Genomic DNA, 13,497 nt, shown 5'->3' on the forward strand with positions numbered 1-13,497 from the left:
CGTAGTGTTATAATATTATTTTTGAAGTTAAACATCATTTTGTCAAATTGGCAGATTTTACACGTTTTAGAAATTTACATACATTTTAACTGTAATGCTACTTTTTAAGTGTATTTTTTACAATAGGATGAGGTAAAAGTCCTGAAGTCGTTTCACGGTACTGTACATACATTATTAAAGTTCATACAAATGTTTAGTAGGTTAGAGTTTGTATATTTTATGAGACAATAATCAAACAAAATATTTCTTGTATTCCTGTCACTCACGTAACACGTTAAAATGTGATCGCAACAATGCAACTATTTCAAGTCCAAGCATTAGAATGACCAAGATATAAGCAAAATCTAAGTTCTATTATTGACAGGGGAAATTCACAATATGGAAAATAGAATGAATTAAGTCGTGGACAAGCGGAAATCTTTATTTAATTCAGGTTCAGCAAATCCTTATATAATCTCAGGATTATATGCATATTTTATTTATCACCAGCACACTATAACTAGTTACTTATACCGTGTTGGTGATAATAAAAGTATTACGTAATAAGTAGTATTAAGTTTAATTGCTTAGCTGCACAAGCTACCCAAATCGAGTATTACATTCGACACAAGTTTACCCCAGTTGTTTTGATCCCACACAATCTCTCGCAGTACATATATTTAGAGAATATAAATCTCTAAATTTAATCCTTTATTACAGACGATGTTGAAAATCGGCGGCGGAGCTGTGCTAATCGCGGCGATAGTGGCTGTGTTCGTGGTGGCCACACAAGGAAGGGACCCAGACCTGGAGGCTTCAGAGCATGAAGGAAGAGAATATATCCTGCAGCTGGACAAAGCTGCTGGAGAGAGGAGAAATAGAGCCACCAAAGCTGAATGGGCTTACACGTCTAACATAACTAAGGAAAATGAAGATCAGAAGGTAAGTACTAATTAGACTTGATACATTGATGTAGTGCTTAAGTAGCCACACTAGGAAGGGCCAGATCTGAAGGCATCAGAACATGAAGATGGAGAATAATCTTACATTTCTATTCATTCAGTTGAATGAGTGACATTCTGAGCGTATACTTCTAATATTACTAAAGAAAATAAAGAACAGAAGGTTAGTGTTGTTCAGAGTTGACAGTACTTGAATAGTCTCTTACCGTGCTCATAGCCACGTAGGGAAGACACCCAAGCCTTTAGCCATTTTGGGTCGCTGAGCCAACGAAGTAAGTAAGTAAGTAAGTATATATTTTTCAACTAGACAGAACTTCTGGGAAAAAAAGGGATCGCGCCACCAAATCTAAATGGTCGTATACTTACTTATAATATTACTCAGGAAAATGAAGAGGTTGAAGAGCCAAAGTTTCGTGTCGATATTGTAGTATTGAACACGTTCGAATAAGCCACGCCACGAAGTTGTTCTCATATCGTAACTTTCATACTCTCAACTAAGGTTCATATTTCTTAGCTTGTACTTTATGTGCATGATATATTTTTGGATCGCGCCAACATTCAACCCAATTTGGGCGACACAGATGGTCTTCAGGTAGTTATGGTTATTATCCATACATGATTTAAAAAAATATGAATACTATAACAATTGCTTTTTGTTCTTTGTATGTAAGTACCGAGTTTTAAAAACTCACATCAAACAATAAGAACCAATCTTCCATTCCAGATACAAACCCAACTAGAGATCTCAAAACTAGAGAAGTTAGCATGGGAAGAAACGAAGATGTACAAGTGGCAGGACTTCCAAGATGTGACATTAAGGAGAATGTTCAAGAAGTACAGTCAGCTAGGAGTTGCAGCGTTGCCTGACGACAAGTACAAGATGCTGATGAAGTCAGTTTCAGACATGGAGTCGAACTATGCGACGTCGAAGATTTGCTCGTACAAGGATGCGACTAAGTGTGATTTGTCGTTGGAACCTGGTAAGTTACAGAAATGAATAATCATTTTGTTTGGTCGAATCACAATATATAATTTATAATAATAAGGGACACATTGAAAACGTCTGGGGATTAAGGGGGCCATTTTATTTAAAGTTATATGTATATACTAACTTACATTTGTTTGAGATTTGGGACTTTGTTATCTATATTTAGCATCAGGAGTTCTTTCGATTTTGAGAGAAGAAAAAATGTGTCCTATGATTTTTATTTCTACTCCGTTACTTTAGACAGTTTGGTACACTTTTGTCTCCTATTAGGATCGAAAGAGCTCGTAATTCTGCGTAGAAGTAACATATAAAGTCTCAAATCTAAGAAAAGTTTAGTGGACAACTATAAATAAAATGAGCCACAGATATTCTTGCGATTTAGCTGGTTGAAAATGTTCAATAATCAGAGACATATTTATACTATATGGCTATATATATATAAGTATTGCTATTTTGCTATTACTTCGTTCAAGAAATATTTTTATTCTCATTTTTAGCAAAATTTTATGCAATAATTAATTAATGACATTCCAAACACGTTTCTTGCGTTCACAAACGATTTTAAACGCCTTGGCAACTTTACCTATTGTTTTAGAAAACAATAAGTTAATTAAGACATTGGTTCCTCTAAGTTTAGTAATACCTGAAAAACTTTGTGGATGAATACGTACGTACATAAAAATATAAAGTCTATTTAAGCTAAAGTTGACTTGAACAGTGAGGAAGTGTCATGGTAAACGTCATGTTTTAAAGAAGTTTGATGATCATATTTGTAAATTCCACGCAGAGTTAGATTAGTCCTACTCTAGAAAATTCACTAATTTACTGTTTTTAACGAATTTCAAGCGGGACATTAACTTCAGTAGCGCAAATGTGTTTGCTTTAGAATTACAAGTAGCTGAAATAGTACAGGACTTGATGGCGAACTTTCGATCTAAATGCGTCTACGGCAGAATATCATTTTGCCCTTCCCCATCTTCTTTAAATCGACGCTATTTCCCCGATTTACCTAACACAATAAGTCCCCGCTTTTAGTTTAACGAGTGATAATCGTGAACATTTAAATTTATACGTAGTATTTTCTTATTTATCGGTAGGATAATTGAAGTGGATGAGTACACACACAGCTACATAGAATAATTATTACAAAAAAGATATTGAATGTGACTTAAGAGCACTATCTTTAAGTTGCAAGAAACTGTTTCGTCAATTCTTGCAGTTGACGATGAACATGGTAGCGGTATGAAAAATTTACACTAATCTCAAACTCCCGATACTTATCCGCAAGTTCTATTTGGGAAATAAACAATTTAACATTAATTTTCCAGATATAACAGAAATCTTCGCAAAGAGCCAGAACGTGTCCGAGCTGGAACACACCTGGGTGGAGTGGCACAAGGCAGCCGGCGCCCGCGCAAAGGATAACTTCACTCAATACGTGAGGCTGAGCAATGAGGCTGCCAAACTCAATGGTGGGTCTTCATATCTTTTCTTCGTCTGCTTTTTCAATGAGGAGGAGATAAGCGGAGATGAGAGTAGATGTGTGGGAAAAGGGAACCAATGCCATTGGTTGATTGCCGCACGTCTCCTCTAATCTCCGCCTCATTGAAAAGGCACCTTTCTTCTCGTGGCAAGCTTTCTTATTTTATACAGAGATGGCCTTTCTGACAGCATGATGATGCTGTCAAGCTCAATGGTTGGTTTATATTTTTTATCTGTGTAGTCGATCTCTAGTATCTAAAGTTCATTATCATAATACTAAGTAAACTTAATTTCATCAACTTCTATTCGTGGCAATCTGTTTATGAAACTTGCTGTTATTTTTCTCTTTGACCTCAACCTGGGTTGGAGATTTGATACGTTTTTAATAGCGCTCCACTTTTTCTAATTATATTGTTTTTTTATTCATTACTGTCATCATCATCACTTTTATTAATTAGAAAAAGTCCATCGACTTATGCTCCGTTATACAACGTTGTATGACAGACATTACTGTTCTATAAGAAGATTTAATCCTAAACGTTGGTCCCTTGCCTCCCTTTCTAATAATAACATACACTTTATGTTTCTGGTTTAAAAAAAACCTTAAGAGAAATCGCGGTAAGTACTTATTGTAAGTACTAGAAAACTTGTGAAATTCTTATCATGAAAATGTTGTTCCTCGATATCTTACGACTTCACCGACGTGTTTCAGGTTACAAAGACGTAGCAGAATGGTGGCAGTCTGACTATGAAGTAAACGACTTCGAAGCGCAGCTGGAGAAGCTGTGGAACGACGTGAAGCCCCTCTACCAGCAGCTGCACGCCTACGTCCGGAAGCAGTTGAGGGACAAGTACGGGCCTGAGGTGGTGTCCGCTAGGGGACCTATTCCGGCGCACTTATTGGGTAAGATACCCAATTATTTGTATTGGCTATATGCGAAGTTGGCTGTGGTGTAAGTGCAAGCGATGGCAACGCACAACGTGGTGAAAATATGAATTTTCGTGGGACGACATCTTCATACTATTTGGCAGCTGCCAACTGTCAAATAAGCAATATGTCCCACACCTTCTGCGCGAAAATCTGTGTGGGGGGCGCCACTACTATAATCCATCACATTCTAAGGGTCTACCACGAAACAAGAAAAACAGAATTTCATTATTTAAACTCTCTATCACTTGCATATTTGAGCGATAAAGAGGCAAATAAATAAATTTCGATTTTCGCGTTTCCCGGTTGGACCTCTGTAAACAAACCGCCTTGGTGTCTTTCTTCGTAATAAATGTAACACAAAACAATATATGTACTGCTATTGAACATAAAAGTAATTTGAAGTTTAATGAGGAACTAAATAATTTCTTAATCCAGACTGCTAACTTTCAAACTTAACAAATACTTTCAGGTAATATGTGGGCTCAAACCTGGAACAACATAGAATCATTCACACGCCCATACCCAGACAAGAAAGAAATAGACATCACACAAGCAATGAAGGATCAGAACTACACAGCGCTCAAAATGTTCCAGATGTCAGACAGTTTCTTCAGGTCATTGAAGCTTACCCCAATGCCGGAGAAATTCTGGAAGAATTCTATAATAGAGAAGCCTACTGATAGGGATATCGTTTGCCATGCTTCTGCTTGGGACTTTTATGACGGTGAAGATTTCAGGTATTGCAGATTTGACATTTGATGATGCATGCATATTTCCTTTTGCTTGATCATTACGGTGGTGGTTGTTTTGATTTGCTGTAATAATTTAGAAGCCAAGGATGGCTTTTTCTTTAGACCAAGTTATTTATGTAATGGGTTCAATGTTTGAGCGTTTCAATCGTCTGCATAATTTTTGATGAAGTATTTCTTTATTATAACTGAACGTAGTTTAGTGAATAGGTTCCATCCACAAAAACTTATAATTTAAATTAATAATTTTTCTTTTTGAGAGAAAGTTAAAAGTGATTTACAAATTTATGTGTATTGGATCTATTTCCGCGGATAAATATTTTGTTCCGTTGTTTGCTAGAACATATACTTTTACCGCAAACAAATAATCCTCCAAACTGTATTCTAGAAATGGGACGGTTGAAATGCTGATGTTGACCAAAAGATTTCTCAGATTGGTCATGCACGCCATATTCAAAATTATCTGTTATCTTCTAATATCTGGCTTAATTTCAAGGATCAAGCAGTGCACAACAGTAGATTACGAATATTTCCAAACAACACACCACGAAATGGGTCACATTCAGTACTTTCTTCAATACAAACATCAACCGGTTGTATTTCGTGACGGAGCTAACCCAGGTAATAATAATTTGAATTTTAGTTTATTTGTAGGATCAAAATGTGCACGACAGTCGATTCTGGGATGTTCAGAACGGTCCACCATGAGATGGGTCATGTGCAGTATTACCTGCAGTATGTGAATCAGCCGGCTGTGTTCAGAGCGGGCGCAAATCCAGGTGACTTCACCTAAACAATCACTATTGGTTCTGAGTTTGTGTGGGATCGTTCTGTGTGTGTCTGAACTTTAATTTATTATTAAATTAACTAACCCTCATATATTTGGAATGTCGTTAAGATCTGGGGAACTATATTACCTATGTTAGTAAAATATTATTTCTTATTATTTAAAATAAACGAATACTAACTTATACGTTAAGTTTAAGTTTATAAAAATGTAATTGTTCATTAGTTTCACTAATCCAAAATCATAAAATATGGTAATTAATTAACATCATCTATGTAATAAGAGTTATCATAATCAAGTAACGCACGCAAATCGTAAACAGGATATTTTTTAAATCACAGCAAAAACACTGCTTTATATTTCGGGTATCGTTTACTTTCTGCATACTTTGCGACTACTATTTCTATTCATGAATGATTTGTGCTATCTTTTCCACTATCAATATCGCTAAGATATCCTTCGATAAATAAGGGAATCAGATAGGTCTTCAAGATCACCATCAATAAATACATTTTTCTCCATACTTCTAGCACCATACATTAATTTTTCAGCATCAATAAGCACCTTAAATATATGAAAGTATAAGTGAGTCAAATCCTTTGGACGCTGAACGCCCAACTGGTCACTCGCCACTTCTTAGAGATCTCATGTTCTGTTCCTCTTTATGTACGCCCTACGTCCGTCCTTCCGTTCCTGTTCATTTACGGTCTTATAGATAGTGTTATTCACGAAGACGTGTGCCTTGACTCGTAATGCCATGTTGTTAAAGGTTAGATTTAACAACTCTGCGCGTCATCGTGGATGACACGACCTATACGTAGGTACATTGAGATGAACAGAACATGAGACATTATACATGTTGCAGGTTTCCACGAAGCTGTGGGTGACACGATAGCCCTGTCGGTGTCTTCACCAAAACACTTGCGAAGCGTTGGACTTATCAACAAGAACGACACAGAAGACGAGCAGACTGAGATCAATCAGCTGTATAAAATGGTAAGTCATTGATTTCATCTTCATGAGAATAATGAAACCATTCTGCAGCAAGGCGTATGGAGAAGGACGGTTTTACTATTCTCACGGTGAAGATTATTGGAAAGAAGAGTGCTGAGAATTCTTGTTTTCTACTTCTTGCGTTTTCAATTTTCATTTCGTCATATTGCCAAGCTCATGTCATATTGATTTGCCTAACGACGATTGCACCATGAAAATGGTGTACAGAACTCTCCTGGTATTTATTTTGTACTGCAAGAACCAGGCATATATGGTTCTGGGGCAAATTTTGTGTAGAAAACCTGTATCAAGAGCACACCCTAAGTTTTAGATAAATCCAAGTTGTACGAAGGACACTGATATGGATGGACAGTGAACAGTCTAGGACAAAGATATCGATGCGACTAATTTACCAGAACGTCACGTACACGACGTTATTTGTCGTGATTTTTAATGGTCAACTAATAATTGTAAAGCCTGACCTGTAATATATGATCACGCGCCATATTACGGAATTTAATTGGAACTAAATTTTTCATACTAAACTGAACTGTCACCCTATGCATGCGAATAATAGCGCCCTCTTGACAATGATCATATATTTCTGGTCAGGCTTTAGTAAAATTGATGCGTCTTGGCTAAAAGAAATGTGTTGTCTTTAATTTCTTCGTCATTTAATTTCAGAGTATAGACAAAGTAGTCTTTCTACCTTTCGCTTACACCCTGGACCTGTTCCGCTACGGGGTCTTCCGTGGAACCACCACCCCTGAGAATTATAACTGCCACTACTGGAGATTAAGAGAGAAATTACAAGGAGTGGAACCTCCAGTCACGAGAACTGAAGAGGACTTTGATGCTGCTGCTAAATATCATGTATCTGCTGATGTTGAGTATGCTAGGTGAGGAGGTTTTTCTGTCTTTTATCTGAATTCTGAATCTATGTATTTTGCTTCGGTCCTTCTAGAACAACTGCTGCTACTGGCAATGGCAGGCTTGAGGGTGTGGTGGAGCTTATGGTTATTAGGACTGAGGATATGATACGTCAGCTTAAAGTATCATGTGTCTATTGACGTTATGTCACACTGTGACGTTATGTGACGTTGGGCTGGACATATCTGCCGCATGCACCCGGAACGGATCCACGGAACACCATAAATGGTGCAGGACGGGGTGCAGGCAGAACGAAAAGGAGATGGCGCGACGACTTGGACTCATTCTAAAATGGTGGCAAAGTGCCATTGACAGGGTCTAGTGGAGAAAACGAGGGAGACCTTTGCCCAGCAGTGGCACACTAAAGTAGGCTAACAAAAAAAAACGTTATATTAAAACAAAGATTAATCACCTGTAAAATGATGTGAATGTATGAGAGATTAACTTGTGATCTTAACACATGGTCTCTACAGGGAGAACCGGTCATTTTTATTTCAATGTTTACCTTTTGCTGGTATCAAAATTAACCGAGACCCATCATGAATAAATATGTATCTTTCAATGCAGGTATTTCGTGTCCTTCATCATCCAATTCCAATTTCACCGAGCGTTGTGCGAGCTCGCAGGAGAATATTCAGCCACGAAGAAACTAGTCGACTGCGATATTGTAGACAGCGTTGCTGCTGGAAATGCACTATCGTAAGTTCTAAAACTACATTTCGTTTAAGTAAAACATTTAGTAAAAGGAATATTCTATAATTTAAGGGTTGAAAAAAGTTTGATTATAAAAGAAATTTCTTCTGAAACCACTCATTACGTGAACTTTTAGGTTCAGAGTGTAAGAAGAATCAGAGGTTATGAAAGGAGCAGTGAGGCATTATTAAAAAAAAAACTCAAAGTAACTCCATTACTTGTTTACTTTCAGAAACATGCTCAAAATGGGTTCCTCGCACCCCTGGCCCGACGCGATGGAGGCGCTGACGGGCCAGAGGGAGATGAAGGCGGACGGGCTGCTCGAGTACTTCAAGCCGCTGCACGAGTGGCTGCAGAAGGAAAACGAGAGGACCGGCGAGTACGTCGGCTGGGAGTCTAGCAAGATTCGTAAGTTCTTTCTTAACATTAACGCTTTTAAATTTAGCAAAATGGGTAGGCTATATCAAATATCAGGAACGCAGTCAAATTATTGGAGTTCGTGAACAATGCGTGCTAAAATCAATGCCCAATCTAGGCCATTCTTCTGCTTGACCTTCGGCCTCACATGGATTTTAGGATTTTAATTAGCCTTCGTAGGGTCTCATAGTTCATTGCTTGTGATCCGATGGTTCACTTTTAAGACACCCAACCATTGGGTCGTCTAAATGGCTGATCACCCCCCTGACCCGATGGAGATCACGAGCCAGAGAGAAATAAAGGCGGTCTGCTGGAGTACTTCAAGCTGCTCCACGAGTGGCTGGAGAAGGAAAACAAGCGAACCGGTGAGTATGTCGCCTGGGAGTCTAGCAAGATTCGTAAGTTCTTTCTTAACTTAAACGCTCTTCAATGAAGCAATACGGATTGGCTGTTAATAAGGACACAGCTGCTAGAATAAATGTCCGGTCCAAACCGTCTGGCTGGTTGGCCTTCGGCCTCGCGTAGAAGTGCGTTAAGAACCCCCAGTATTTTGGCGGATCTCACCGCAAGATCAGTGTGCGGGGACAGATGGATGAAGCCTCACTCCACGGTGTTGCAAATGAGAGGTTCCGGACGATGGAAGACGATAATAGGTATTTATTTATTAGAAATAAAAGGCACAATGTAACAGTAAGGCACAAGGTTTAGCTCTGCGATGCAGTAACACATATTAACCCTTTGGTAGATTACTTAAGAATTACTAAAACTTACAATGTGCCTTTACGATGTAGTCTGGAGGCGCCTGATGGTAAGCCGTCTCCGTAGTCTATGTACGCTTTCAACTCAACAGGAGTTACATGCCCGTTGCCGACCCTAACACTCCGCCTTCTCGTTGAGCTCTGGCAACCTCACTCACCGGCAGGAACACAACACTTTGAGTAGGGTCTAGTGTTATTTAGCTGCGGTTTTCTTTAAGGTGGAGGTACTTCTCCAGTCGGGCTCTGCTTTAGATCTGGAATGATTTCCACTGTGCTGTGCCCTCCCACACAAACCGAGATGACATTCACATTTCCCATACTTCTCTTTTGGACGTAGTTTAAGGACGTCTCCGAGTTCCATAAAAATATAAGCTTGTAAAAAACATGTTTTAAAATTACCTGTGTTGTCTTGTTCCCAGAATACTGCACTGCAGAGCAACAGGCAGCGCTACAGTCAGAGCAAAAAGAAGATCATAGCACGTGACGCGGCCAGTACTTACGTTAGGCACGGCTGGGCAACGTTACAAAATAACGTTAATCGTTAATACCGTTATTTGAACAGTTACTTCATGGTTGCGTCGTTAGGGGTTTCCTGCGTTCGGTCGGACGGGACTTTCAACTCGATCTGGATGGTTAAGTTATTTTGTTGTTACTAGTAATAACTGGTAGGCCGTCATATTCGACGGCAAGCTGGATTTGACTTGACTTTCCTTTTCTTATTGAACTGAATCAAAAGTTGCTCAACTGTGTGAACATTCTATATCTATCTATATTATACCTATATAATTATGAATTTCTATAGACGCCCTGGCAGTGTACATATCGTTGTTTTTACTATTTCCCTCGCAATTTTTCATATTTTTCTCACCGTTTGAACCTTCCCTGAACTTCCAAAAATATTTCAATACCAAATCGGTCCAGCCATTTTCGAGTTTTAGTTTTTTAGCCCAATAGGTGATTTTGAACGAATAACACGTTACAGCAAACTTCAAGATAATTGTCATATTTCGCGACTCAACTACATTACTTAAGAGGCCCACTGATTACGCAAAAGCTGACAATCGCAAATAACTGACAGGCCGATATCGTCCGTAGAACTGGTAATCAGTTGGCCCCTTTAGACGGGACATCCAGATTGAGTTATTAGTTCTTGGTCGCAAGAAATTGCTGCGACATCAGTATTGCTACGTGATTGCCAATAAGAAAGAAATACTCAGGACGGAGCTTTACAGCTCGATTCGAACTTTAATATACGTCAAATATTAGGTCTAGATACGGTATGGATCGGATGTGTCAGTGTCAAAAGTGACGTTTCTTCAAACAACCACGTATCCATATCGTGTACATGTGTTGTATCTTAAACTAATATTGGACGTATCTTAGTTAGAATCGAGCAGTTAGACGTCAGTCTTCCGCTCTAAGATGGCTACAAAAAGATGATTTATATAAAACTTACTAAGCAGTTCAAATTTACAAAATCTGAACACGACTTCTGAACGTGTTAGGCTGCGTTTCCACCAGACATGCGCGAAGATGCGTTGCAAGGTATATTTTTGCAAAAAAGTTATAGAATCACTACACGCTGAGCGAGGACAGGTAAATGAAGTGATTCTATTGGTTATTAACACACACAACTCTAGCAACGCATCCTCGCACATCTCTGGTGGACACGCAGTCTTGTAAATATCGTATATGTAATTTATAAACGGAGGACTAACTGAGTACATGAAGTCATGTTTAAATGTTTGTTATGAAAATCTGTTTTCATGGAGTAAATAGATCAAAATTAAAATATTTTAATGTCGGTTAAAATAGTAAGAAATTATAGGTAGGTAGTTAAATTATTGATCTCTTTCTTGTAATAGATCGTTAGTAACTAGTTAACGAATTCATTTAAAGTTAACAAAACGATGTTTTTAACGTTATTTTGCCGAACCGTTTAACGATCTCGTGCCCAGCCGGCGGTAGGCTAATTTGTAATAGGCTCAGTATTCATAATAAACATTTTTAAGTTAGAATGATTTTTATTTCACGTACCACCAATGGTTGCCGATTTCTGTATACCTTCTGGAATTATGAAGAAAATTGCTTGCAGAAATAAGACCGTTAGAAGTGAATGATCTAAGGATATGAACAAATGGGTTCTCTATTGTTTCCCATAAAGTTTTAAGTCATAATGTATTGTTTGCTCGCATTTTCGTTAGTCATAATTTGCTTTTCCGCAGAAACGCGTAACTTTTCAGGATAACTAACCTAACCTAACCTAACCTATCTATAGAATAACCTTACGAAAATCCTGAGAAGTTAACGGTTTCAGAATTATGACTAATGATAATCTGACAAATTATGACTACATTATGACTTTCAATAATTATGTCAAACAAAGAGATACGGAAAAAAATGTTATAAAGAAAATTTGATTTTACTTATGACAGGAAAATTTTCGATCTAGAAAGTTACAACTTATCAGATACTCAGCAACTAGCGAAGCGAATAACAATAACATACAGATGGTTCGATTGCAATAAATAAGTCATGTTACTAATGACGTGGTCTTCCAACGTTTACACCTGAGTATATATATAAGACAGTTGGGAATGGGAAGCCTGACCCATTTAGTTTGCAGTCGACAGTCAGTCAGTAAGGAATCTTCTTGATCAAAAGGAACTTTGAAAGTGTTTTTGACTTCACATATTATTTCGGGTAATTTTTTTTATATCATTTTTGGTGACTGTAACTCGTGCCAAGCGGAATCTCCTGAGAATTTGCGAATAGGTATAGCCAGGGGAAAGAGATTCCAGAAGAATGAGCCTTTAGCTCTCCTGGTCGTTAGCGGACACCGATATATAACATCAGCGGTTGACGCTATATATTTGTACATAATCAGGTGTCTCGGGTGCAATTAAGGCCCCGTTTAAACAATTCAAGAACTTGAATGTAATATTTAGTACATTGCTAACTACAATTACGTACGGTGAATTCGGTCGATCGACCAAGTACTGCAATGTAACGAAAAGTTGTAAATTACATGCAATTTCTTGAACCTTCTAAATGGGGCTTAAATAAAATAATTATTAGTAACTGTCATTGCCTAAAAATATATCCTAGTATCATATGAATAAAAAAAAATACTCAAGTGTACTATATGATGTGATGGGAAGTGTACTTATTTTACCATCTGAGCGCATGGATTTAAAATACTCGTACTCGATAATAAATACCGGCATTTTAAATCAATGCCTGAGTGTTTTTTTTCCATTTTTTTATGTGAACTTTTGTGCCACTTTTGTATTTCTATCCAGGATTGCGAGCCCTCTTCATCCTTATACGACAAAAAGTGTCACTAAATTTCCATCCATTTTTCAAACATAGCCACCTTCCCTTAAACCCTGACCAGTAATATAATGATTATGTGATCATAATTGCACCATATTGCGGAATTTAATTGGAACTAAATTTTTATACTAAACTGAACTGTCACCCTATACATGAGAATAACAGCGCCCTCTTGACAATAATCATATATTTCTGGTCGGGCTTTACCTTACCACCATACAAAGTATATCGGAAAATAGTAACACAATAGGAAAAAACTTTGGGACAATTTTTTATCCCATCAGGATCAAAAGAGCGTGATTCAGAGTAGAAATAGCATAAAATTTACGAAAAATACGAAAATTATGAAAGTGTCATTTTTTCAAGAAGCGCTCAGCTTAGGCTTTACAGCGCCACAGATAAACGATTTTTTCTACAAGTTACGTTATACAAACAATGAATATTTAATCTTAGTGTATAAGGGTGAACCAACTTTTTTTGTAACTCGTTGCT

The 13,497-nt window shown here is 37.7% G+C and overlaps 1 protein-coding gene across 3 annotated transcripts in view; it reads left to right on the forward strand.

Moving 5' to 3' along the window:
• The window catches only part of LOC133520837 (angiotensin-converting enzyme-like), a 75,056-nt gene extending 63,369 nt beyond the window's left edge, over positions 1–11,687 (forward strand). For 2 of the 3 annotated variants that reach the window (XM_061855519.1, XM_061855522.1), the window contains exons 2-12: positions 700–921; positions 1,666–1,921; positions 3,258–3,401; positions 4,124–4,315; positions 4,812–5,079; positions 5,588–5,712; positions 6,744–6,874; positions 7,556–7,770; positions 8,369–8,500; positions 8,727–8,902; positions 10,089–11,687. In XM_061855519.1, the coding sequence (XP_061711503.1) occupies positions 700–921; positions 1,666–1,921; positions 3,258–3,401; positions 4,124–4,315; positions 4,812–5,079; positions 5,588–5,712; positions 6,744–6,874; positions 7,556–7,770; positions 8,369–8,500; positions 8,727–8,902; positions 10,089–10,153 (1,926 nt within the window). In that variant the 3' untranslated portion in view covers positions 10,154–11,687. Of the gene's footprint in view, positions 1–699; positions 922–1,665; positions 1,922–3,257; positions 3,402–4,123; positions 4,316–4,811; positions 5,080–5,587; positions 5,713–5,745; positions 5,871–6,743; positions 6,875–7,555; positions 7,771–8,368; positions 8,501–8,726; positions 8,903–10,088 lie in introns of all 3 variants that reach the window. The other variant, XM_061855520.1, reaches the window with a different exon arrangement.
• The last annotated feature ends 1,810 nt before the right edge of the window (positions 11,688–13,497 follow it).

The sequence above is a fragment of the Cydia pomonella genome, chromosome 8 (genome assembly GCF_033807575.1).
Source record: "Cydia pomonella isolate Wapato2018A chromosome 8, ilCydPomo1, whole genome shotgun sequence".
Classification (NCBI taxonomy): domain Eukaryota; kingdom Metazoa; phylum Arthropoda; class Insecta; order Lepidoptera; family Tortricidae; genus Cydia; species Cydia pomonella.